We start from the raw sequence: 23,578 nt of genomic DNA on the forward strand, positions 1-23,578 counted from the left end.
GTGCCCCACAATTTATCAATAGAGGTACACAGACAGGTGAATAGGCCTTTCCAAAATTTGCCATGGTGGTGCTCTACTTCCTGTCTGTGTGTACCTTGGGGGTATCCAATGTATAGGTTACTCAGTTAATCATAGAGCACTGCTACTTTCCTCGATGTCTGAACAATATGAAAAACATCCCTGATTTACACTGCTACAGAATACCATGGGACAAAGCTCTTAAGAAATGATACTATGAGGTGATGATACCCTCAATTTGAGCGAGGGTGCTGTATTCTCAGTATCCTGTTTGCTGTTTGCTGTCTGCAATGGGCAATTAGTGTATTTTTAGTAAGGGATACTGTATACTTGTATCAAAATAATGCAAGACCAAAACAGAAACACTGACCTCATAAGTATCAGCTATCATTGGACTTGTATGTGAGACAAGTAGCTAAAAATGAAAGATCTTCTTTTTAGATAAAGATTGATATAAGTTATGGATACTGTTTAGAATAATGACCACCGCAACAAATATAACTAATCCAATAAGTTTTTATTTGGTTTAATAGTATATAATATGTTACAAAGAAATCTATCAAAAATGTTGGCGTGAGTAGCAATATAGACATTGGAGAGATATGTCTATGTTAGCAATAGCAAGGTAGTCTAGGCAAAGAACTGAACTACATTGTACATAGGTAAAAAAAACTGCAATTTGATTTCTTTCCCTTGCAATAAAAATACAACTGTTCAACGATTACATGTTCAACATGTCTGCAAATGTGTTGATAACATAATTCCATTCAATTTTGGTCCAAAATCACAGTAAATAATGCAGGAAAATAAAAGGAATTTGTGTTGGATAGCTGTGCTTCAGTCAAGTAAGTCATCAGAAAAACAAAATGGCTGCCAAAAATATACTCGTTGTTGCTATGAAAACACAAAATGTAGACATGCACACTGGTGAAATTTTCTTGCATATCCTGGAAATTATGTACAAAATGCAAGAACTAAGAATACAAAATTCCAAAGTAAGTGTCTTTTCACAAAAGGTTGAAATTTCTTTATTAGCTGCAGCTAGCACATCACAAAATGTTTATTAGTACAATAATATCTGTGTCTAACCTTAATTTATCAAGACTTTATGGGAAAATTCAAGAGAATACACACTTTAGGTAGCTTGCATTTCCAAAAATATTCTGCCCAAAAATTGTTTAGAAATTTTTCAAATTAAATCAACATAACAGATACCAAAAAAATGTGATCTGGCAGCCATTTTGAATAGTACATTTGCAAGGACTTGAACTTTGACACCATATTCTGGCAGCCATCTTAAATGGCACCTTTGCAATAACTTGAACTTTGAAATGTGACCTAAATATGAGTATGAATATGAAATATTTCAAATAATAACAATTTGACCACCGATATGAGATTCTTCTCTATTCTGACAATACACAGGATTTCTTTAAAATGTCAAATGTCACAGGTTAAGGGTCAAGGGTTTAATTATATATGCAATTTAAGATGGCTGCCAGTGCCCATATTTTGGATGAATCATTTGAAAATTCCAAAATATGATTACAACTCCAATTCTATTCACACTGCTTCCCCACCCCCTCTCACCCATCCAACCCCACTCCCTGGAATCCAGACTTCACTGTTTATCAATTTGTATACTTTGAAATGGTAATACTACACACATTACAATTACACAAATCATAACATATTTACCGATACCTCACTGTATACAATATTCAAATTACCTTTTTATTTCTTCTTTCATGTAAAGAAATCTCTTGATGATCACCCACCCCTGACATTATTTTGCGACAAATTTCAACAGCATACACAAATTTGTCTGAAGATATACAATTTGTTTCAGACAGTTTACAATTTTAGCAGAAACTCAGTAAGTGAAATTTCCTTTTTAAGTTTCCAATTTCTGTTTTCAGATATCAATTTCTTTACAAGACCATGGCCTTTGGATGATACCCATATCATTGTTTTCATGGACAGTGATCTGTTGATATATTATACCTTTTCTACAAAAAAATGAGAAATATTGTCCAAGCTTCTACAAAAGTTATGAACTGTGTCAACTTTTATCGACGCCTACAGACTCTCTACAACATAAATAGTCGCATGATAGAAATTATAATAAATGTGAAGTACGCAAAATATGTATCACAATTCCCCATCTAAGCACCCTTTCACTTGTACCAGCTTATGTATTTTAACAGAAGACGCACAAAAATGAACAAGACCTATGGATATCCAGTTCCCACAACAAATTCCACGTAGCACTTCAAGAGCACCCTCAATGTCAATGATATATCTGTGAGTTACTTGAACAGCGCCCTCAGTAGTGTCAAATAGTGATGTATGTCATATCCATCAGTGTGTACATATGGGGTATCAGTGGCAAGACAAGTCAATCCAGCAGACCATATTTCTATACAATAAAATATAACATCCCATTGTCACCATACAATAAGTTTACATGATACGTTTCACCACAATTGGTCAAAATGCAGAGCAAAACGCCGTACAATATGTCCATAGCCAGGCCCAGGGATAGGTGACATGATGAACGGTATGATGAGACTAGAATATCTTACACAGTTTAAAATATTCATCCAAGTCTCAGCTGTCTTCATCCAGTCTATGCAATGTAGTAAGCTATATACAACCGGACCTATACAGGAAGAGATTTCTTGCTTTCTGTGGAATAAAACAGACAACACAAATTGTAGTTACATTATAATAATAAGCTTTACAAGAAAAGTTTACATTTTAAAACCTTCTGCCATTCTTTGACTAACTTTATCATATTATGCAAATTCAGTAGTACCATCTGTGATCTCAAGTTCTTGTTATTTCCCTGTACAGTTCAAGTCAACTGTCTTAATCTGTTTATGAACCACGGTTTTTGAATAGGCCATATTGCAGTTATCAGAAAAACAAAAGATTTTTTAATTTAGCCACTTGGAGTGCTGTTCAGAACAGCAATTTTCAAACAACATCAAATCAAAACCAATCAGAATTAGTGTTACATTTGTTCACAACATCCAACCAGGATTAGTTTTCACAACATCCAATCAGGGTTAATTTTATACTTGCTTCACAACATCCAATCAAATTACTTTTATCAACATCCAATCAGGATTAGTTTTATATTTGCTTTACAACATCCAATCAAAACTACTTCCTCAATATCCAATCAGGAGAAGTCTCATTTACTTCACAACATCCAATGAGGGAAAAAAGTCTTTCAGTTGAGGTGTCCCAAATTAGCACAGCATGTGATATGTACAGTCAATATTGGTCTCTGAACAGCTGGACAAGGGCTTTTCCACCTTACAGCAATTTGTTTTGACATGAGTATAATCAGTGATAATTTGGTTGCCAAACGCTATTTTTGCAATGATGCATTGCAGCAGGATGCTTCTGCAGTTAGTTTAATCTCTTTCCAAACAGGTATGCAAGACAAAAACGTTACTGGTGAAACATTTGGCAAACACATTTCATTGAAAAAGTTAACGATTTATCATTTTCAAGGTGATGAGGAGGGGGATGGGTTGCCATAATTAATTAACAGGGGAAATGGGTAACTAGCGCCCTCTATATTTCATTGCTATGTATGGGGCAGCCATTCATTCTAATAATCACTCTTGCTATGTGTATATTACATTTAAATGAATATGTGTACAGGTTATTACCATAAAGAATTTAATTATTATTTGTTTGCATACTGAGATTAGATAGTTTTGTTGACTTCAACAGATTCATTTGCCCTGCAATTTATAATCATGCTTAGAAGGTAGAAAGGGTTAATTTTGACAGTACAGAAGGAAGGAATGCCACAAGACCAGCTATCATTGTGCTTTTATACAGTGTTGCAGACAGGGTTAATTTTGATAGTAAAGAAGGAAGGAACGCCACACAACCAGCTATCATTGTGCTTTCATACAGTGTTGCAGACAGGATTAATTTTGATAGTACAGAGGGAAGGGAAGCTACAAGACCAACTACTATCGTTGTGCTTTCATACAGTGTTGCAGACAGGATTAATTTTGATAGTAAAGAAACAGGGAAGCTAGAAGTATCGACACCTGTCATCATGCTTTCATGACACAGATAGGGTTAAAGGGGATCACTACTCCTGGAAATAGAGACCATTTCATAAACTATAGGTTCTGGAGAGTCATTTCATGATGTTATATGAGTCCTGAGTGCCTATACCCTTCAGCATAAAACCTATCATGTATATTCATTGTGTACCTGAATATATTACTTCTGCTGACACCCATGCAAAGATATAGCAGGGGTACCCTATAAAGGCACAAGATTCTTGCAAACCCATAGTTTATGAAATGACTTCATATCCTGGAGCGGTGTTCCCCGTTAATTTTGATGTTATAGCAGCAAGGAAAGTCACAAAGAACATAACATTACGTTACAATACATTAAGCATGATGTTGGACACCACTCTACTAACCTAAAGTCAACTGTCACCCACAACAACATTTAGACAGGTTTGGCTGGGGAGACCATACCATTAGTTTGTGGACTTCCAGCACCTCCACTGGGACTGCCGGGTGTCTGTGATGATGACAGCATGCCTTGTTGCGATTTCAATCGTACTTCAAAAACTTCTTGGATTGCATTTTTAAAACAGTGAAAGTTGTAGTCTATCAGACCTACAAGTTTAAAATAGAAAAAAAAATAAAAACTTTAAAATAGAAGAAAAAAATAACAACAAATTATAAGATGTCCACGTATCTGTAAGAAGTTTGCAATTGTTAGATGGAATCCTATCATGTCCCATCTCCTGGCGGATAACTCCTAAAAGTAAGCATTCATTACACACTTACTAGAGTTTTTAATATCCGTGTTCAATACCTATAGACTTTTAAGCTTGATTTTTGAGCATTATGTAGAAGTTTGACCCCTCTTTGTATGCATGACAACTTTTGACCCCAAATTTTGGATATAGTTTCAAAATTGTAAAATATTCCAGCCATGCCAGGCTCAGTCATGTCTCAGAGTTGAGACCTGATTATAAGTGCTGGTGGTGCTGTTAAGTAATAAATTGTCTTCCATGACCTTGAGGTCAAATTGTCACTTTGAATTGCAAATATGTAGACTTTTGCCAGGCGGAGTCTGATTTACTTGGTCAAAATATGACATTTTCAACCCTAGTTTTGGACTATTTGTAGCATGCCAAGCAAGTCTTTGTAGTTGGAATCATTCAGGGTACAACTGTACCTCCTTTGTCAACCAAGCAATATAATCACAATACAATTCTTAGTACCTGCAATAGCATTTCACTTTATGCTAGAGGGTGAAAATAGAACAAGAAGGTGCATAATGCACACAACGCATGTAGCGGAAGTTATGGTGTCAACCAGGAAATCAAATGTTCGTTATTTTTATGATGCACCTAGGGCAGTAATGTTCTATTTCAGGTACCGAGAATTATGATAACTCAGTGAATACATACACAATTATAACCTGTAGATCATTTTGCATTTATGATCATTGACATTTAGACAAAATTCTATTTTCACTTACCATGTCTATCAAAATTATCTTCTCTAAGAATACAAACTAAAGCTAAGTATCTGTTGACTTCTCTCAAGTAGAGGATTGTAGCATTATTGAGTTTAATGATTGAACTTGACTCTGCATCATAGGCACTTCCTTCGTTCTCTTCTCGTAACCTGTCAACAAACAAACAAACAAATAAACATGTCAACATAACAATACATTCTGAAAGGGTTCTCCCCAGTCTGGCCGGCACTAATCAGAATCAACGAACACTCAGATGTAACCTCAACAAAATGATTTGAATCATTCACATTGTCTTTGTTTATCATGCATATGATTGCACCATAGATTGGAAAATCTTTTTGCATAAATTTACCTAACGGATGATCATGAATATTAATAACCAACCAGCACTTATTTCAGACTGGGAAGACCCCTGACTCTTCAAATGCAAATGAAAGAAATGAAAGAAACCATTTTATTGTCAAAGTAATTTCTACTGAAACTTAGACTATAAATGAAACCTTTGCAAAGGAAAGTATTCATGAACATACAATTTTTCAAAACTGATACAGGCCACTAAGTGACATTTTTCTAACATGTGTGCAAGGTATTGGCCTTCAATTTGAAACTTTTCTTTGAATTCTATTTAAACTGTACTCAATGAGGTGAAACATACATGCAACTCTTGTCACAGTGACCTTACTAGTAAGTTACTCCAAAACACACCACTATGATAGTGACATCAAAAGGAACATTTTTTCCAAGACTTACCCATAAATACACGAGACATCAATAACAACATCAATCATATCACAACACAGTTCATATGACTGCATGTCAACCGGTGAGCTGTCTGTGGCGATGTAGATTTTACTAACAACATCAAATAAAAATGCTTTCTCTATTCCTGAATTCTGTACAAATAAATGGGTAGAAAATAAAATTAATCAACACCTCTAAAGATTACTGGGTTTGATGTTAATTCTAGAAATGAAAGCATAATAATAAATTGGCCCCAAATTAATATAAGTTGTTTCAACGAAACTCATCATATTATGTTGAATGCATGAATGCTAAAAATTATGGAAATTCTTTGTAAGTTATGCCACTAATGAATTCATCGCATCGGTGCAGTAAGGTCGTATCTGCCTATACAATTGCATAGCAGATATGACCTTTCTGCAGTTATGCGACAAATTACGCTTATATATTAACTAAGCACTAACAATTAGCTATCTCATCAATTAATGAAATGAACAAAATATATTGTTCTGGCCTTCTATAACTAAAATGGAGAATGGGTTCAAGTCATTTTTTGAACTTCATAATATGCTGTTGTTGGGAGACCTTTTAAAGGGGGCTACAACAGAACATTACAGAATTACAGAAAAATCTTCATCTTTGACAAATTTTCAAATTATTTCATTACAAAACGTATAATTTGAATTAATTTATACTGCAAGACCAGTGGCTTATATATCAGAAGTGAGATATTACAGGTGTTCTTTTTAATATGTCAATTGATCTGTTGATACCCTAAAAACTCTTGAGATCTCATTATTTTCATACGGCATACTACTGTTGTTTTAATTTTCATTGTTTTTCTGTGCCATCAATATATATGTTGTTGGTCAAAATCTGTGTTACCACATAGTCAGGGAACACCACATCTTACTGGTGGGCCACAAGAAACTGGTGTGTGTGAGTAGCAAGACAAATTGACTGAAATGTCACACTGGATAGTAGATACTTTCAACATAGTACTTATACACAACAACAACAACAGAGTAAAAGTCAGGCAGGAAAGATAACTGGACTTACTGAAATGAGAATGTTGAGGAGATTCTCTAGTGTCGGTAACTGAGGAATCAACTTCTGTACAACTTTACTGAAGGCTTCAAATATAGAATGATCATAGATACTTGTCAGATAAAAACTGAAAAACACAGAAAATGTTGGGAAAAAAAAGTGTTAATATGAACAACTCAAGAGTTCACTTATCACCATACTCACAGGACATTCTGAGCAGGACTTGGGTATGCTAAGCTAGAAAGGACTATTATGGGATATATTTGTAGTTGCACTGTAATCTGGGATGGTAAAAAGGAAAGCCCTCCTGCAACAGTCTTGGTAACCGAGGCTAAATCATTTTTGGTTACCCACAAATTTGACAAATTATTCACAAAGTGATAAATTCACATTTAACCATAGAATGATATATTTCCCATGATGCATCATTCAAAATGGCAGGTTTATGTACAATATTGTGCCACATACTTTTACATCTGATGAACATTTTCAAGGCTGGTATCATCTACTCATCAGTGACTTTTTAATGAATATATCTCTGTGTTCACTTTATTTGTATGTTATGTTCTGTTGTATTATTATGTTACGTTTTGCTCTGTTGTATAAAACCAATAGGGAACTTGCAAACCCGCCATGTTGAATGTTGCATGATGGGAAATGTGATAAATAATACTACATTGTAAACAATGTTGATACATTCTTTGTAACCACAAATGATAAATTCATAGTTACTGTGACCACTGTGGGAGGTTAATTTATTTCAGTAGCTCCAAATTAGGTATTACGATAACCACAGATAATCCCATACTCCTTTGCATCTGAGCATGCTCAGTCTGGATTGCAAGTTCCCTATTGTGATACCAGAAAACCTTAAAGTGTGTATTTCTTACCTAAGATGTACATTATCCAGACTTGCATCAGCTAACTCATCGGTAGCTCTCTGGTGAATATCTCGTTGTGTTTCTATCTTATGATCGTCTGATAAACCATCTACTTTGTGGATAAACACTTCAAACTTGATATTAGGATTGACTTTGTAAGCCCTTGTAACTGTTACATGAAGTTTAGCTAATGCATCGACATAGTCATCCTGTGATACAGAAAGACAAAAATACAGACCAAAATGACTACATGAATGTTTAAGAACATTTTGAGGTTATTACAAGTGTTATACTATGTGTTTTTGTAAAAAAAATTCAAAAATATGCTAAATGTGGATACACAAGACCTCAAACTAATAACAACTCATATCTGGTGTAAGAGAAGCTTGGAGTAATAAATTCAAGCACTGTTTTGAAGTAAATTGTGTCACATTAGAAAACCATGATATCGTCCAACAAGCCTGCCATCCATAACCTACATCAATGTCTCTAACTTTTCTACTCATCTCTAAGTTTTTGCCCACTGAATACACCAAACCCCTTACTTGAAATACTTGAATTGGTGAATTATTTGTGTACAAGTCATTGAGGGTACTGTATATATTAGTTTATGTATATGATGTATGTGTGTGTGTGCGCTAACAGCAGGAATAAACAGCCTAGACTATTCAATAATCTGAAAGACTTGAATTGCTCAGCTGGATTACCTGTGCATCAATTACAAATATCAGGGCACCACATCCACCAAATATCATCTCTGAATCAAATGTAGGATCAAAGAAATCAATCTGGCCAGGAAAATCCCAGATTTGAAACTGTACAAAGGAACTATTGTTGATATCTGAAAAAGGAAAGAATTTAGTTATTACTTGAAATAAATTAATCCTCTTTCTGCAAGGTTTTTATCACGCAAAAAAACAACATAATTTGGAAAAAACAGGACTACTAAGAACAATTATTGTTATCAAATGTAGTGTCTAAAGTGAAGAATATCTTCGAGCTTGGCAAAATGTTTTGGGCTTTGTTTCTTCACTCACACAGTACCCGATGTAAAAGCCTTTGATGTACAAGTATATTGGATTGAAGTAATTAAAAATTAGCCAGGTTGTACTATCTCAATATAACTTGAATCTGGATACTTTCAAAGTCTAACTATATGATAATAGGAGTGATCTTTAGTGTGAACATGTACTTTACCGAGTTTATTTGTTCATTAGAAACCAAAATGTCTAACCAACTGCAAAGATCTTGTACATTCTTCAAGACAGAACTTATTTTATTACTAGTGTCGTCAAGACGATGTGCAATCAGAACATGACTTACCATCTTTTACTATTTTATTTGTACTTTCCAGAAATAACGTTTCATTTGGTGACATCTTATGAAATACTACTTTTTGTATTGATGACTTCCCACTCCTGAAATAAACAAAGAAACAAAACTCACATGTTACCACAAATCCAACATCCTTGATGAGTGTTCAATACTACGAGATCAGAATATTTCACTGCATACCTACTATGAGATTGTATTCTAATTTGCCCTACTTCTCATCAACAACATCCTATTTATATGACATTACTTCATGGTGTAAGATGAGGAGTGTGACAAAGGAAAGATATGTGGGTACCTGCTGGAGGGGTGGGGGTGTTTGTCTTGTCTTTCACTGTACATACAGAACAATACAATCCAATTAACCACATACATGTGTGGTGTTGATTATATTTTTCAATAACAAACCCAGTTCCTCATTGTACTTTGACTGTAAACAATAAGTGATTGTTTTTCTTGATTCTAAACAACAGTGCTGGTTGCATAACTCTGGAGTAAAAGTGTGAACATTGTCATGGTAACAGCATTGTAATGATGCTACTTACAATAAGATTTCAATGTACAGTGTTGATACAGGTTTCAACTTGATTAAAAATATGACAGAATTGCTACTTTCCCTGTTTGATTTTGATATTCACCAAGTTGGTTGAATCTTGTAAAGGTGATGCTAGTTCGGAAACAACTGTGTGTAAGGAAAAATGTTCGTCAAAACACAGTTGGTGGACTTACTGTACTGTGTATGGAGATCACAACCTTAAACTTACCATATATGTATTACAGTACAGACAACAATTCATGGTACCTGTAATTACCATTGTCGCAAACCACAGACTCTTTTACGGCCAGAGTTCATTATTTCACAGTATGGTGGAAGAAATAACAGCTCTGGTTTGCAAGAATGGTAATTACATTTGACCTTATGGTAAAGGGTCAATATAGAACAAGAAGGTCAACTAATTCTATGTGGGCTTATACATAGTAATACATGTATAGTGTACATGTTGCTCAGAAGTCATGGTGTTGGCTAAGAAATTCAATAATAATTGATTTTATTATGCTTACATCCATGTGGTTAAGTTCTATTTTAGGTAACAAGAATTGGTCCACATCACTGCACATGTCCTAAATGATCACCCATGACGGCAAAGCTCAAGTTCACATTACTTACCGCCGAAGTCCCATTAGTAATATTCTAGGTTTACTATCTGGTGATGCAGTTGCATTGTCAGCTTCACTGTCATCAGGTCCATAGCCAAAATCTTTAGGAAATGATCCAACTACACTGTAGCCACCACCAAAATCTTCCTCATCATAAGACTGCAAAGTAAACATAGGTTGACACTGTTGTCATCAAGGTCTCATTTACAGAGATACCCACAATAGTTTTGTCAACATTTAGCTCAGATGTAACTACATGACATGCTACATTTAATTTTATAAGGATAATAGCTTATATCATAACATTCAGTCACTGGCCTGAACTTAAACTTGGTCTGATTCAGCGATTGTGTGACCTGTTTCAGTTACCATTGATTTTGACTAGTCTCTAACTAACAGACTACATGTAGATATGTTTTACATTTGGTATTGACTATCTGATGATACTATTCAGTACATTTATCCCACAACTGTGCAGTATTTTTCAAATGGCCAAATCAAATGACAATACTGAATGTTGTTACAGAGTACTGTAGCAGACTATGTGCTCAGACACATTCTCTAATGAAAGTTTTTTTCAAATGACTCACAAGCCTGATCAAGGTCACATCACGTGATACACAATCTATAAGGACAACAACTGAACTTGAAGTTGTTGACATTCAGAAAGAAATTCGATATTTTGAATATTTTCGCCGAGTGTTTCATACACTGAATTGTTGCTACAATTAATGGAAACAAACTAAACATATACATATTCAATATCAAGAATATTAAACATGGGAAGTTTGTTTCGTCAGGCTGTATGCACGTGAAAGTCACGTTTCATTTCGTCACAATCTACTGTTCAGTACACTTCCTCCATATTAACAAGTTCGTCAAGGTAGTAAACATTTTTCTCTTTTGAACGATTGCCGTAAAAAAAGATGATGACTGGTTATTACATGGTCAATAAAAGAAAATGTTCTTGAGTTTGAAACAGTGTTTGGATAAATATATCAAGGAATATTTACGATGGGCGACTCGACGCGACGACTCACTCAGTCTCAGTAAATGTCAAGTCGATGAACTAGGATCACTATTTGATTCAGAGAGAATTATCAATAAGCGGTTTCACCAAACGGAATCATTTCAAACTTCACAACAGAGCTTTATCTCTCTGGCGATATACATACACGGGAGACCGGTCGGGGAAGTGAAAACGTGAAAAAATCACTGAAAAGTTCCTGAGTACTTACCATCTTGCAATCGTAGAGTAACACACTGTAATAAAGTTATCATGTGACTGTGGGCTCGATCTAAACTAAACATAAGAATAACTAAAATAAATAAATTTACAGTAATGGTTTCCTAATTTATATTTTAAAAATAATAAATTACACATTTTTTCTGTAATTAAAAATAACACAGTAACTAAATTTGTTTATAACATCACAAGTGATAGTTCCAATAATTTAAGTTGTGTTCGAGGTGGTTATCGATGACATCAGCCCATAATGCTAATTCAAAAAACCGGAAGTGACTTTGAACTGACAGCGATCGGACGACGTGGTTCTGTTCGGAAGACGTGCAACATGTATCTACTTATGTAAACTCACTTTTCTACCAGCGCTTCAAAAGTTAGCTATCCATGCAGCAATTTTCTAGTACCTCTTGAGCTGTTTTGCAAGTGTGGAGGTGACCCGACATCTGTTCTACCAGGCTCGAGACTGATCATCATCACCACTCCGACTCGACTGAAAGTCATCGCATCCCACTTGAAGCTGAAGTTCACTTTCAAGACCTTCCTGCATATTGTCATTTTTACGATCGGTGACACCATACTACCACAAGTATCAGGAGTACGCGCCCTAAATTTAGGTTTTTATTGTTTATGTATGGTCTGTTGTGAACTGTGTCCATGTCTAGCCTGCAAGCAGGTAAGAAATTCTAACCTCCAGTTTTGTTGTTTTGATTTTGCAGGTTTGTCATAAAAACACTCGATTTCAGTTTTCTCTCACCAGTTTCGATTTTCGATGACAAAACACATTTGCTCCCTATGTTAACTGCGACGACAGAGAACTGTATCGTTGGTTTTAAGCTTAGTTATCGGCCATGTGTTGGTCTGTTGTTTTGTCATGGGTGGTGAGTGTTTACTTGCAAGACTTGTGTTGAACGCACAAAACACAAATCAATTACATATTGTGTGGCATATGTGAGCGTGCTGTACATTTCACCACCCTTGAGAAAGTAGCCAATGTTCTTTGTTTTTGTTTTTAATTAAAAAAAAATAGTACACCACACCACTTAATATTCATTAAAAAATAAAAAAGATGACAAATATGGAAAAATTACAAATATTGAAATAATTGATATTTTCACAAATACATGCTTGTGTTGTAATCACTGTCTGACACTTATCAACATACAATTAGCAAGTCTGATACTCAGGCCAAGTTTGTGATAAAATTTACAAAATACCATCACAGCATGTAGGGGTGTGTTCATGTGGTCTGTCTGTAGCCATGTGTGTAGACATACTGTGTATGTATGTATAGTATGCCATCTCACCACTACCTCTAACACAGTTAAGTCAATTTACACACACATAACATGCATATTTGTATATGTGTGTATGTACTGGTATGTTTGACATGAACTTTAAACAACAGACTGAATGAATCCTGGTTGCTGACATCATTGTTTACCTTTTGGCGACAAAGTTCAAGGGTCAAGTGTCATTACAGGTGTACCTACAGGTGTTTTATTGGTTAGATATATTATTATTTTAAGATAAGATATTAGTTACAATTTCAAAGGCGAGTCTTTATTTTATAGTCCAGTTTTTAAAACCAGTCAGTGTGATCACAGACCCTGAGTGAACTATGTTTTGAGACATTGTTTTGTATTATGTGTGATAAGTTCCCAGTGATTTTATCAGGATTCTTCATTGATATTTCTGTTACATTTGGTTTAAAGATATCTACATGATTTCCATTGTCACAATTTTATCAGAGTGACCCACCAAAATTATAATCTATATTAGGAAACTACACTAGATTTCTCCTTTTCCATTAGTGGGGTTCCCATACCTGAATATAAATAATATTTTTGTACCATCAAAGTAAAACAATAAATGTACACGGATCACCATATACTACTCAAAATGTGTGCAAACTTTAAAGTCATAAACTTACTTGTAATATTTTAATCTAGCCCAGAGACTTGTTGTTGGCTTTCACATCTAGTGATCCTGTAGTAACATTGGAATTGATTGCTAGATCTGAAAACCAACGATGATTTCCAGATGAAGTGTGATGCTGATGCATGAACTTGGCAATGATCTGACCGTTATCTCGGATGGACATTAATGGTTTTATCCTTGCCAACTTACCACCAGTTCATGTTTTTAATGAGCATACAGCATTCTTCAGATTGATAGCATTTATCAGTAGATACTCCAACAATTCAATAATGTCTTCATGTACTCCATCACTTCAAAGGGAAATTAATATTGTACCTGAAATTTTTGACTTCAGTCTTTGTCAACAAATTGACTCACTACTAGTATTCAGCACGTGACCATCACTAGTCAATGCAACATAAAGACCTAAGTAGGAAAAATGCTGTGAGAATAACTTTCTCGAGAATATTGTGTTTTTATTTACTCTATCATAAACCCCACCAAAACACAAATATATACCAATGTCTTACACAAATGTGTTCCCAACGAAGAAATTTGAAAACACATGAAAGTCTCTTATGATTACAAAAAGAAATAAGGAGATTATAATTAAAAGCAAATTACAACAAATTGAAGTGGTATTAAAGTGTTGATGATGAAGTGTGTACACATGATCAGATAACATGAATACAAGAACTTGGAATTGAATGCCTGGCTGATTTTGTTTACACATTTCATGTGACATGTAACTACTAGTTATTGGTCCTGTTGTAGTACCGTTTGCCACAAAAGGCACTTGCATTTATTTGAAATTTATTTTGATGGGAATAACTACTAAACATATTGTTATTATTTGGGTTATGTGTACAATTTTTGTGCATGTTCCCACCAAAGTGGCATGGTCTCTGTCATTCTGTGTGTTGTCAAAGAAGTCTAATAAAGAAAAGGAAAGTGTATGTGGTGAGAGAAATGCAAATATAGAATATTGATTGTGTGTTTAGGAAGGAAATAATTATAGTTAAAAGTATATTGTTTTGTGTTGTTCTGTTTTTGTTTATGTACATGTTGCCAGCCAACATGAGGTGTTATCTGTACTCAAATGACTTCATGACATCACAAACCACATGATCTATTCTAAATGCAGGATTACATGTACAGTGAAAATACACTTAGAAATACCATTGAAGGCAGTCAATAGACAGATCTGTGTAGTAATGTACACTATTACGTAACGCACATGAATGGTGCAGTATTGACATTCATTGAATGTCCTAATAATGCACTGACCATGTAACACACATGTACATCACATTGTCTGGACAGACTTCCAAGTACCATCAGCTGATATTAAAACACCTCTTTTCACCCTCTCTGGTCATGCGGTTGATTTTAATAGGTGGACCAGAAACAAAACAAGTACATTGTGTAAGATATATAGGAGCTAGTTATATTTGTAGTTGAAGAAGAAGTGTCTTTTCAGATATTGATATATAGATATCATATGACATAACAATTTTTAGCCCAGAGATTGGCTATCCTCCTTGAAAATGTCATTCGCCAGAACATAAACACTGTCAAGCTAGTATGTCAAAGTCTCTGAGCTATATTGTCAAGCTAGTAGTAGTATGTTGAGTCAGGTAGCCAAGTCTCTGGGCTATACTGTCAAATCAGTATATCAAGTCAGATAGCCAAGTCTCTGAGCTATACTGTCAAGCCAGTATGTCAAGTCAGATAGCCAAGTCTGTGGGCTAGTAAATTGATCTTTTCTGTATTACTGGTAGTTTACATTGTACTGTACTTCACCCCTCTGTTTGTTGTGTTAATTCTGTAGTTTAGTATGACCATAAACCATCAATAGTCAGCAGAAAATATAGTTGATCTTGACAGTTGTCAGACTACATATCTTGTATCTACAAATGGTAGTCATAAATGTGTAGACTAGAACTTCCATGGAATCACCAATGTCAAACTAATAAATAGCCAGTCTTACTGTAACAAACTGACAAAGCCATTTACTATCAATATGACAACATTGTAAGTCCATTTTCGTTTGACTCTGTACTTGGGGAAACTGTATTGGAGTGAGCCAGAGTCCATCAAGGAAACAGACATTTATGTCATAATTATGATATTGTCCTTATGACTAATAGTAATACATAGGCCATTACCCAAACAGACACAACATGGTTGAACCACATGTAGGGCATAGAAAGTGTGTTGACATCAAAGCTTGTAAAAGGATCCACAGTTCCTCCAGACCCTGGGTGATTTATACATAGACATTGGAAATGTTCCAGTACTTAATAGAATGCATAAATCAGTCACTTAGTGGATGAAACACATCCTAATTTATCAGTTAGTATGTAGTTCTGGGTGACATAAACTGAAACACAAATGATGATAACTTGTCTCTCTGGAGATAAAACACACTTAAGTCAATCTAAGACATGGCAGTGGTATTAATGGCTATGTTGATGTACTCCTTAATTCATATTATCTGGAGTTTTGTTCTTTTTCAAGGTACCGACACACAGACAAGTCCGATTTAGATACTTGATTCAAATTATCTGGTATTTTGTTCCTACTCAGCTTTTCAAGTAACTGACACAGACAAGTCATATTTAGGTATAGAAAATAAAAAGTTAAGTGATGTATTAAAGTTCGAAATTCTTAAATGATTTGAAAATCAAATTCAACAAATCTGGAATTTCAAGTAAATTCCCATCACATGTGTCTTTAGTTCAGATTACATACGTAGTACTGTGTGTCCTCTAATGATAGCCAAATGTTGTTGCGAGTCAAAATGATAAAACTTACATTTCTTGTGAGTCACCACATAGGGGAACACCAAATTTTGGTGCGTCACTAGAGATTGTGTGTGTCAGTGACACGTTAGATTGGCTTAGAGGGCACACTCTTACATTTCTGTGAAATGAAAGTGCAGCCACTATGTTACACTGGGATATAAAATACTAGAATCGATAAATCAGTGTATATCAGCAACAAAGTAGGTATGACCTAGTCTAGTGTGACCTCGTCTCAATTGCCCTCAAACCTCTTAGCAGTGACAAGACCCTTGATTCCAAGACAGCGTGGAGTCGTTGCTAGTCAGCCTTCATTGGATGTATTTAGTTTCTTAGTCTTGCATTTCAAGATATTGGTAGTCCACCATTCATATCTGTAATGTAAATAAACATGTACAGGATTTGACTGCTCTCTTCATAAAGTCAGTGCCCAACCACTAATACTGGGTACCTTCGTGGTATTTGAAATAAAAATATGAAGTAAATATGTAATTTGTTATCGTAAATTGTAAGTTTTTTTGTACATATAAAATCCTAGAATTCATACTGCAATAATCCCTCATAGAGACAAATGTAAAGCTGTTACCATGCCTGCTGCCAATAATCTTGTACTACACCAAAATGAAGTGTTATGCCATTTAACTTTATATAGATATGTAATTGTAGTAGTAGTATTTGGTAGAATACATTTGTAGCTTGTAGGTAAGCTGAAATATTGTGTATGTGACAACTGTTTTAAGTCCCATTGGAATTGTGTTTACTACATTGTATGTATGAAATAAATGTGAGGAAAAAGTTTTTTAAAAAATGTGACTAAATTTTGATATAATAACGTAATATATAAAAGTCAGCTGTTTTTAGCCATCAAATGAAAAAAAAAACATAACAGAATAGGTATATGGGACACACTGGATAACAAAACTTGCATACAAGTGTGCACCTGATATTTGTAAACAAATGTATAATATAATCAAAGTTGAATTTCTGTAGTATCATGAAGGACCAGTCGTATTCTATATAATAGAACAGTTGAGGAGGAATTAAAAGTTGAGATTTAATGCAGAAAGAGTCCAAAAAAATTAGTGTAGTTATGGCATATAGAGTGTATTTATGTCATCTCAACAGACAACACCACCCACAACATAAACAATAAATAGTAATGTATTGATGTTATGATAAGAATTGAAATAGACTTTACATAGTACATAAAACATACAAGTGCCACACCCCCACAAAAGTCTGGCCACCCAAGTTCCAAAAGTCCAAGCAAATTTCACAGTCACCTGTTGTCCCTATTGTATTTAGATTTTATCAGACAGACAGTAATTAATTAATTGATTGGGCAAGTAATGGGTTTGTTGGTTGTGCTGTCATGTGAAATCTTTGCCAATAATATATCATTGTGTCTCCTGTATATGAATACATGTCACTGTTCAAATACAAGTTTACATTGTCTGTTTGTCTTTTGTAGAGTTGTGCCAACCAACTAAACAAACCTGTCTGGTAAAAGGATTAAAATTAAAATTAGATTGCATACAGACCAACATATACATGTAGCTTGATAGATAGGCCGATAGTCAGACAGAGACCAACAGACTTATATAGATACAGACAAGATAAAGTTACACTGAGATTTACTTAGTCAGACACAGAGAAACAAAGAAAGGGAGATATATGGATAGAGATAGACTGATAGCAAATGTTGGAGATTAGCAAGATAGGTGATGATACTTGATAGACAGCCACATAGAGATAAACACAGTCAGGGATAGACTCAACGACAGACAGAAAGAAAATGAGATATGTATGACTTTATTCCCAGATACTAAATAATACAAGTTCGTAATGATAAATAAATAGGAAAGGGGTCAAAAAATAGTTGTCTGCTAACTAATCTAGTCCAACCCTGCCAATACATGTGATAATAATCAGAATACAAATATTATCTGGGCATTTTCACCATTCCTTTGGATTTCTTACATTTTCAAAACTTCTACAAATAAAGAAAAGGAAGGAGAAAACCAAACCAACCTGTATACATAAAGATTTCGACTCAAAAAAAGAAGAAAACAGAGACAAAACACTATCTCTTTTTAACTCTAACCCCCTCAAACACAAATAAACATACATATACACATATGCATACATCAAATTGTCATCAAAAGTATTTTTAACAAGTAGAATCTAAGTATTGCACTTGAGCAAAGCTAAGGTATCACAATTAAAAAATAAAAGTTATTTCAAATTGACCTGTAGAGGGCATCATAACCATTCATTAACAACATATGCTCAATATGATGATGATTCTTAGTGATAACAGACTAAAATTTTTTTTCAAAAATTAGTTTTTGCCTTAACATGTAACTATTCTTAGAATCTGTAAATACTACCAATGATATGATGTATTGTATAAAGTGTCTGTCAGTTTGGTGATAGATTTTCCTCAAAATGTAGGTGAAAGGGTAAACCATGATGGACAGGGGAAGGAATAGACTTCCATATTGAACTAGTTTAGGTACAGGCTGGTACTGAACTTGGAAGGAAAAGGAAGAACTATGCTTATCAATTACAGAAACTGACTTTACTTCCGATGTGGTTTGATAATGAGTAGCAGGCAAGCAATGCTATCATAATTTAACCTTTGACCTTGGACTGATGTTACTCCTATTTCCCATTCATTTCACAGCATGTACTGAGATCAAAGTTTCTTTCGGCTAGCTTTGTTGGGTTGTTGAATGTGTTGCACAGCAATGGTTTTTTTTTCGTTATGTAAATACAACATAAGAATTTTAAAATTAATTATGAGAGTTTTTTGACAGATGTGTGAGTAATAATTTTAGAATGTCTTTGTGGTTATAAAGTGGATCAGACTGCATTGTTGGGTATACTAAATAAGGCATACAGGAAGCTGACTGTATTATTGTCGTCTAAGCCCTGTAGGATGTCCAGGGTGAGAGAGACGTATCAAATGCCTTCTAATATTAGACTTTACTCTGTTCTCCAGAAACCAGTTATTCAGTAACTTAGTTTAGACAAGGAAACATCTGTGGCGTTCAAAACGTCTGTTTAACTGAAAACATAGCACAGTTGAAGGAAACTCGTCTCTAGAAGTGTACCAAGGAACAGTTAGCGAGTGGATTGTATTATACGATAGTTTGTGAAGTGAATTTGAAGATTTGAGTTGTATTGGTGCGTATACCCATTAGCCAGACTATGAAGCAAATATTTAAAAGAAAAGGTAGGTCAACCCTTAGATTTTGGAAGTTTTCATTTTGAATTTACAACTGCCACAGTACAATTCAAAGTTATTTCTATCATATTAATAATTTGAGAATTTTTTTCTGTTTCAATAGTGTTTAATTGTTAACAGTATTGTTCACTTGCTCGTTATGAATTTTGACTTCCAAATTATTTTGTTCAGTTATGCACTGGACAATAACTTTGAATGTACAGAAAGAACAACACAGTGTTATCTGAGTTTAGTTTTATGAAAATTTGAAATGTGGTAAATATTTTGACTCAAGTACAGAAGCATAATTTATACATTTCAAATATAAATATCAATAAATCAAGTAATTTCAAATCATATGATTTAAAAAAAAACACTGATTTGTTTTTCATATTTATTTTAGCAGTAAATGAATACAAAACTGTTTGAAGTTTCTCATAGTTGTGCATTTCAACGAGCTTTTTCATATTTTTAGAAATGTAATCCATTTAGTCACATACAAGGTTCGAACAAATCATATACTATCAGATTGGTATTCTGTTGCCTGGCGACCAGCAGTAAACAATAAATCTGATATTGAAATGTTAAAATTGAAGTAATGACAACTGAGGACTTTATCTCTTGCTTTTACATTCCTCTTACATTTTCTCTCCAATGTTTTATTCAATTGTTGTTTTCTTTCCAGTCTTTAGTCTTCATTTTTATCCACTTCTTTTTATAAGTGCACGTGGAAAGCCAATTTACAATGTATTTTTATGCAAATAGTAGTAAAATTATGTTATTATTACTTGTTGATGTCAAAATGATCATCATAAAAATATTGATATGTTTGTTTAGTTCATTACTGACTGTGAATCTGTTCAAATCAAACAGTCATATTCACAGACAGATAATTCCGTGCAAACTCCTTGTCTTTATAAAATTTAATTCCAAATACTTCCCTGGTGTTGACACTTTATATCTGTAAGAATCTTTCTGTCTGTTTAAAATGTTTTTTGCTAATTTTCATGGATGATATGTACAGTAATTACATCAATTATCTTAGAAATATTTGACTTAGTTCCTCTAAGGTAGTATTAAACTATTTAGTTGTGTTCTTTATGACTTGGATCACTGTGGACAAGTTTGGCCTTTGACCCTAAGAAGAGGCTGGTCTTAGAAATATTTTATTTAGTTCCTCTAAGCTAGTATTAAACCGTTTAGTCATGTTCTTTATGACTTGGATCACTGTGAACATTAGTTTGGCCCTTGAGTCTGAGAACTGATCTTAGAAATATTTTTACTTTGTTCCTCTGAGTTAGTATTAAACCATTCAGTTGTGCTCTTTATGACTTGGATTACTGTGAATAAGTTTGGCCTTTGACCCCTTAGAACTGATGCATCATGGGAAGGGAAGTAGGGATAAAAGAGTTGTGGTCTATGTATCAAAATAAGGAAGCCAGATAAGGTTGTGATAGCGACAGTGAAACCAGGAAGATAAAAATGATGTCGGAACTAGTTGGTAAAGATGGAAGTTCCTGATATGGCAACCTACCATGTTCATGTGGTATCAATATTTTATCTTTTAAAGTATCTGTATTTCGAAACAAGCTATCAAATGTATAGTTTTACTCCGGAAGTTTCAACTAACCCACTTGCTTTTATCGTGTATTTTTCAAATAATTTGTATGAAAATTTAGAATTGAGTTTCAATAACAACAACAAACATTTAGTTTCTGTGGTTGATGAGAAATAGTGATGCCATGTGGGATGTGGTGGGGTGATGGTCTCTGTGGTGTGTGAAGGGAGGAAGGAACAGTACACTTTCTAATAAAGGACAGTATTGATTGTTGTGTGAGTCAGTGGGATAACAAAAGGATCATATGATGATGGTGACTGTGGTGTGTGAAGGAAGGAACAGTGCGCCCTCTAGTGGACGATTGATTGTTGTAAGTCGATGCATAACAAAAGGGTCATTTCTTGTGAGACTGACATCACATAGTTAAGAATAGGAGAATGTTCAATTTTGTTGCTCACATGAAATTGGAGTTTCAGCTGTAGGTGAAATTGTTGTAAGTGGGTACACAGGAGAAGTATGTTTGCTGAATTAGTATGTACAAAGTAGTACCTTGGGGGAATTCAGGTAATTAGAATAATTGAAACATTTCTAGTAAAGGTTAATCTAGATGCCATCTCTAAAGAGAGATCTTGTGATTCTATGAAGGATAGCACTAAACTAAGTTGAAAGGTATGATGCACTTTTCTATAGGTAAAATTAACATTTAAAAAAGTGAAACGTTACTAAGAGTAATTGAGGCTTTGATTTGTAACAAAATAATTCTTATGTCAATGTCTTTACCCTATTGCAGTTATAATGATAGTATACGTGTGAATGGGGATAGGGGTGGGAGTGGGAGTGAATGGGTAGGTGGGAGGAGCACTGCCATGCATAGCAGAACCATGAGTTCACTCCATATTTCTTAACAGGTTTCAAAACGGGATTAAGACGGTTCCATATGGGACAGATGAGTAAACTGCTGTATGATTAGTTTGAATGTTAGTCTGTATGGTACCCCATTATACTTGAAGTTGTCATAATATCTAAAGCTAAATCCTACAGTCATACATACTAATGCCTGTATAGTTACACATTGACGGGAAGGGATTTCTGTCCCCACATTGATGAATAGTTTCTATCATACACTCCAAATCTCTTTACTCCCAGTAAGCCCTATGGATTGCTACGTCATCCATGTCAACCATTGCATTCATACATCTCAACTAGTAAGACTACTGCCAACCTAGTAAAGCAGGAAAGGATTCTTACAATATCGTCTAGTGGAAGCCCTGCGATGGGGAGAGAATACTGCACTTGTCAACCAATAAATGACTTGTGAAATGATGAAAGTAGTCACATATGTACTGTGGCGTGACTGAATAATAATGGCAGTTGATCAGTGGTGTCTATTTTTAGCTCTGTAGATAGCAGTAGAAATCCAATTAGCTGGCAAGTAGTCCATTCCCAAGACAATATTACTGAGTAATGGTAAAAACTGTTATCTGTACGTACAGATATGCTTTTTCTTTTAATGTGCAAATCATGAGTGAAGTGTCTATTTCAATCTAACTTGCCAAATTTATGAACAAAATATTATTTATTCCAGTTGCATTTCAAATAATATTATAATTATGTGACATTCGTGTAGGTATAGGTATCATATTTATTAATTTCTAAAATGTTCACACAAGTTGCAATATGCTTAGTAAGTAGGTGAGAGAAAAATTGAAGGATTTTCAAGATCAAAACATTATGGTAGGTCATGAGAAATGCATATTTACATGGATACAGTGTACATATACAGACACAAACACACATACATACATACATACATACATACATACATACATACATACATACATACATACATACATACATACATACATACATACATACACACACACACATACATACATACATACATACATACATACATACATACATACATACATACATACATACATACATACACACACACACACACACACACACACACACACATTCACACACTACACACACACACAAAGAGGACTTGAAGATACACACACAGGACAACAATCTGTACTGTCATATAAGCCATTGGTTTGGTATGCATGCCTATGTTGGTGATATAATTTAGATTAAAGG

At 34.4% G+C, this 23,578-nt stretch overlaps 2 protein-coding genes across 6 annotated transcripts in view; one reads left to right on the forward strand and one right to left on the reverse strand.

The window, feature by feature from the left end:
- Positions 1-522: 522 nt before the first annotated feature.
- LOC144444437 (ras-related GTP-binding protein C-like) lies at positions 523-12,059 on the reverse strand. Of its 2 annotated transcripts, none has more exons than XM_078133849.1 (10): positions 11,957-12,059; positions 10,729-10,877; positions 9,552-9,646; positions 8,936-9,069; positions 8,238-8,437; positions 7,360-7,474; positions 6,310-6,452; positions 5,560-5,708; positions 4,542-4,685; positions 523-2,706 (listed from the first exon to the last, which is right to left on the reverse strand). In XM_078133849.1, exons 1-10 carry the CDS (start codon positions 11,957-11,959, stop codon positions 2,681-2,683), a joined length of 1,158 nt encoding a protein of 385 aa, XP_077989975.1. In that variant the 5' UTR covers positions 11,960-12,059; the 3' UTR covers positions 523-2,680. The 2 variants fall into 2 exon arrangements, with proteins under 2 accessions (XP_077989975.1, XP_077989974.1); XM_078133848.1 differs by having other exon boundaries at positions 4,484-4,685; positions 11,957-12,058.
- A 204-nt stretch (positions 12,060-12,263) lies between these two features.
- Positions 12,264-23,578, forward strand: part of LOC144444145 (transmembrane and coiled-coil domains protein 2-like) — an 83,091-nt gene continuing 71,776 nt past the window's right edge. For 2 of the 4 annotated variants that reach the window (XM_078133554.1, XM_078133553.1), the window contains exon 1: positions 19,814-19,923. In XM_078133554.1, the coding sequence (XP_077989680.1) occupies positions 19,899-19,923 (25 nt within the window). In that variant the 5' untranslated portion in view covers positions 19,814-19,898. Of the gene's footprint in view, positions 12,638-19,812; positions 19,924-23,578 lie in introns of those variants that run through there. The other 2 variants (XM_078133551.1, XM_078133550.1) reach the window with 2 other exon arrangements.

The sequence above is a fragment of the Glandiceps talaboti genome, chromosome 13 (assembly GCF_964340395.1).
Source record: "Glandiceps talaboti chromosome 13, keGlaTala1.1, whole genome shotgun sequence".
In the NCBI taxonomy this organism is placed as follows: Eukaryota; Metazoa; Hemichordata; class Enteropneusta; family Spengelidae; genus Glandiceps; species Glandiceps talaboti.

Coding starts and splice junctions, on each gene's coding strand:
- LOC144444437 (XM_078133848.1), bottom strand. Junction 9,070..9,551: donor AAATAAAATAGTAAAAGATG/GTAAGTCATGTT, acceptor TTCCTTTTTCAG/ATATCAACAATAGTTCCTTT. Junction 7,475..8,237: donor CTGGATAATGTACATCTTAG/GTAAGAAATACA, acceptor TGTGTTTTTCAG/TTTTTATCTGACAAGTATCT.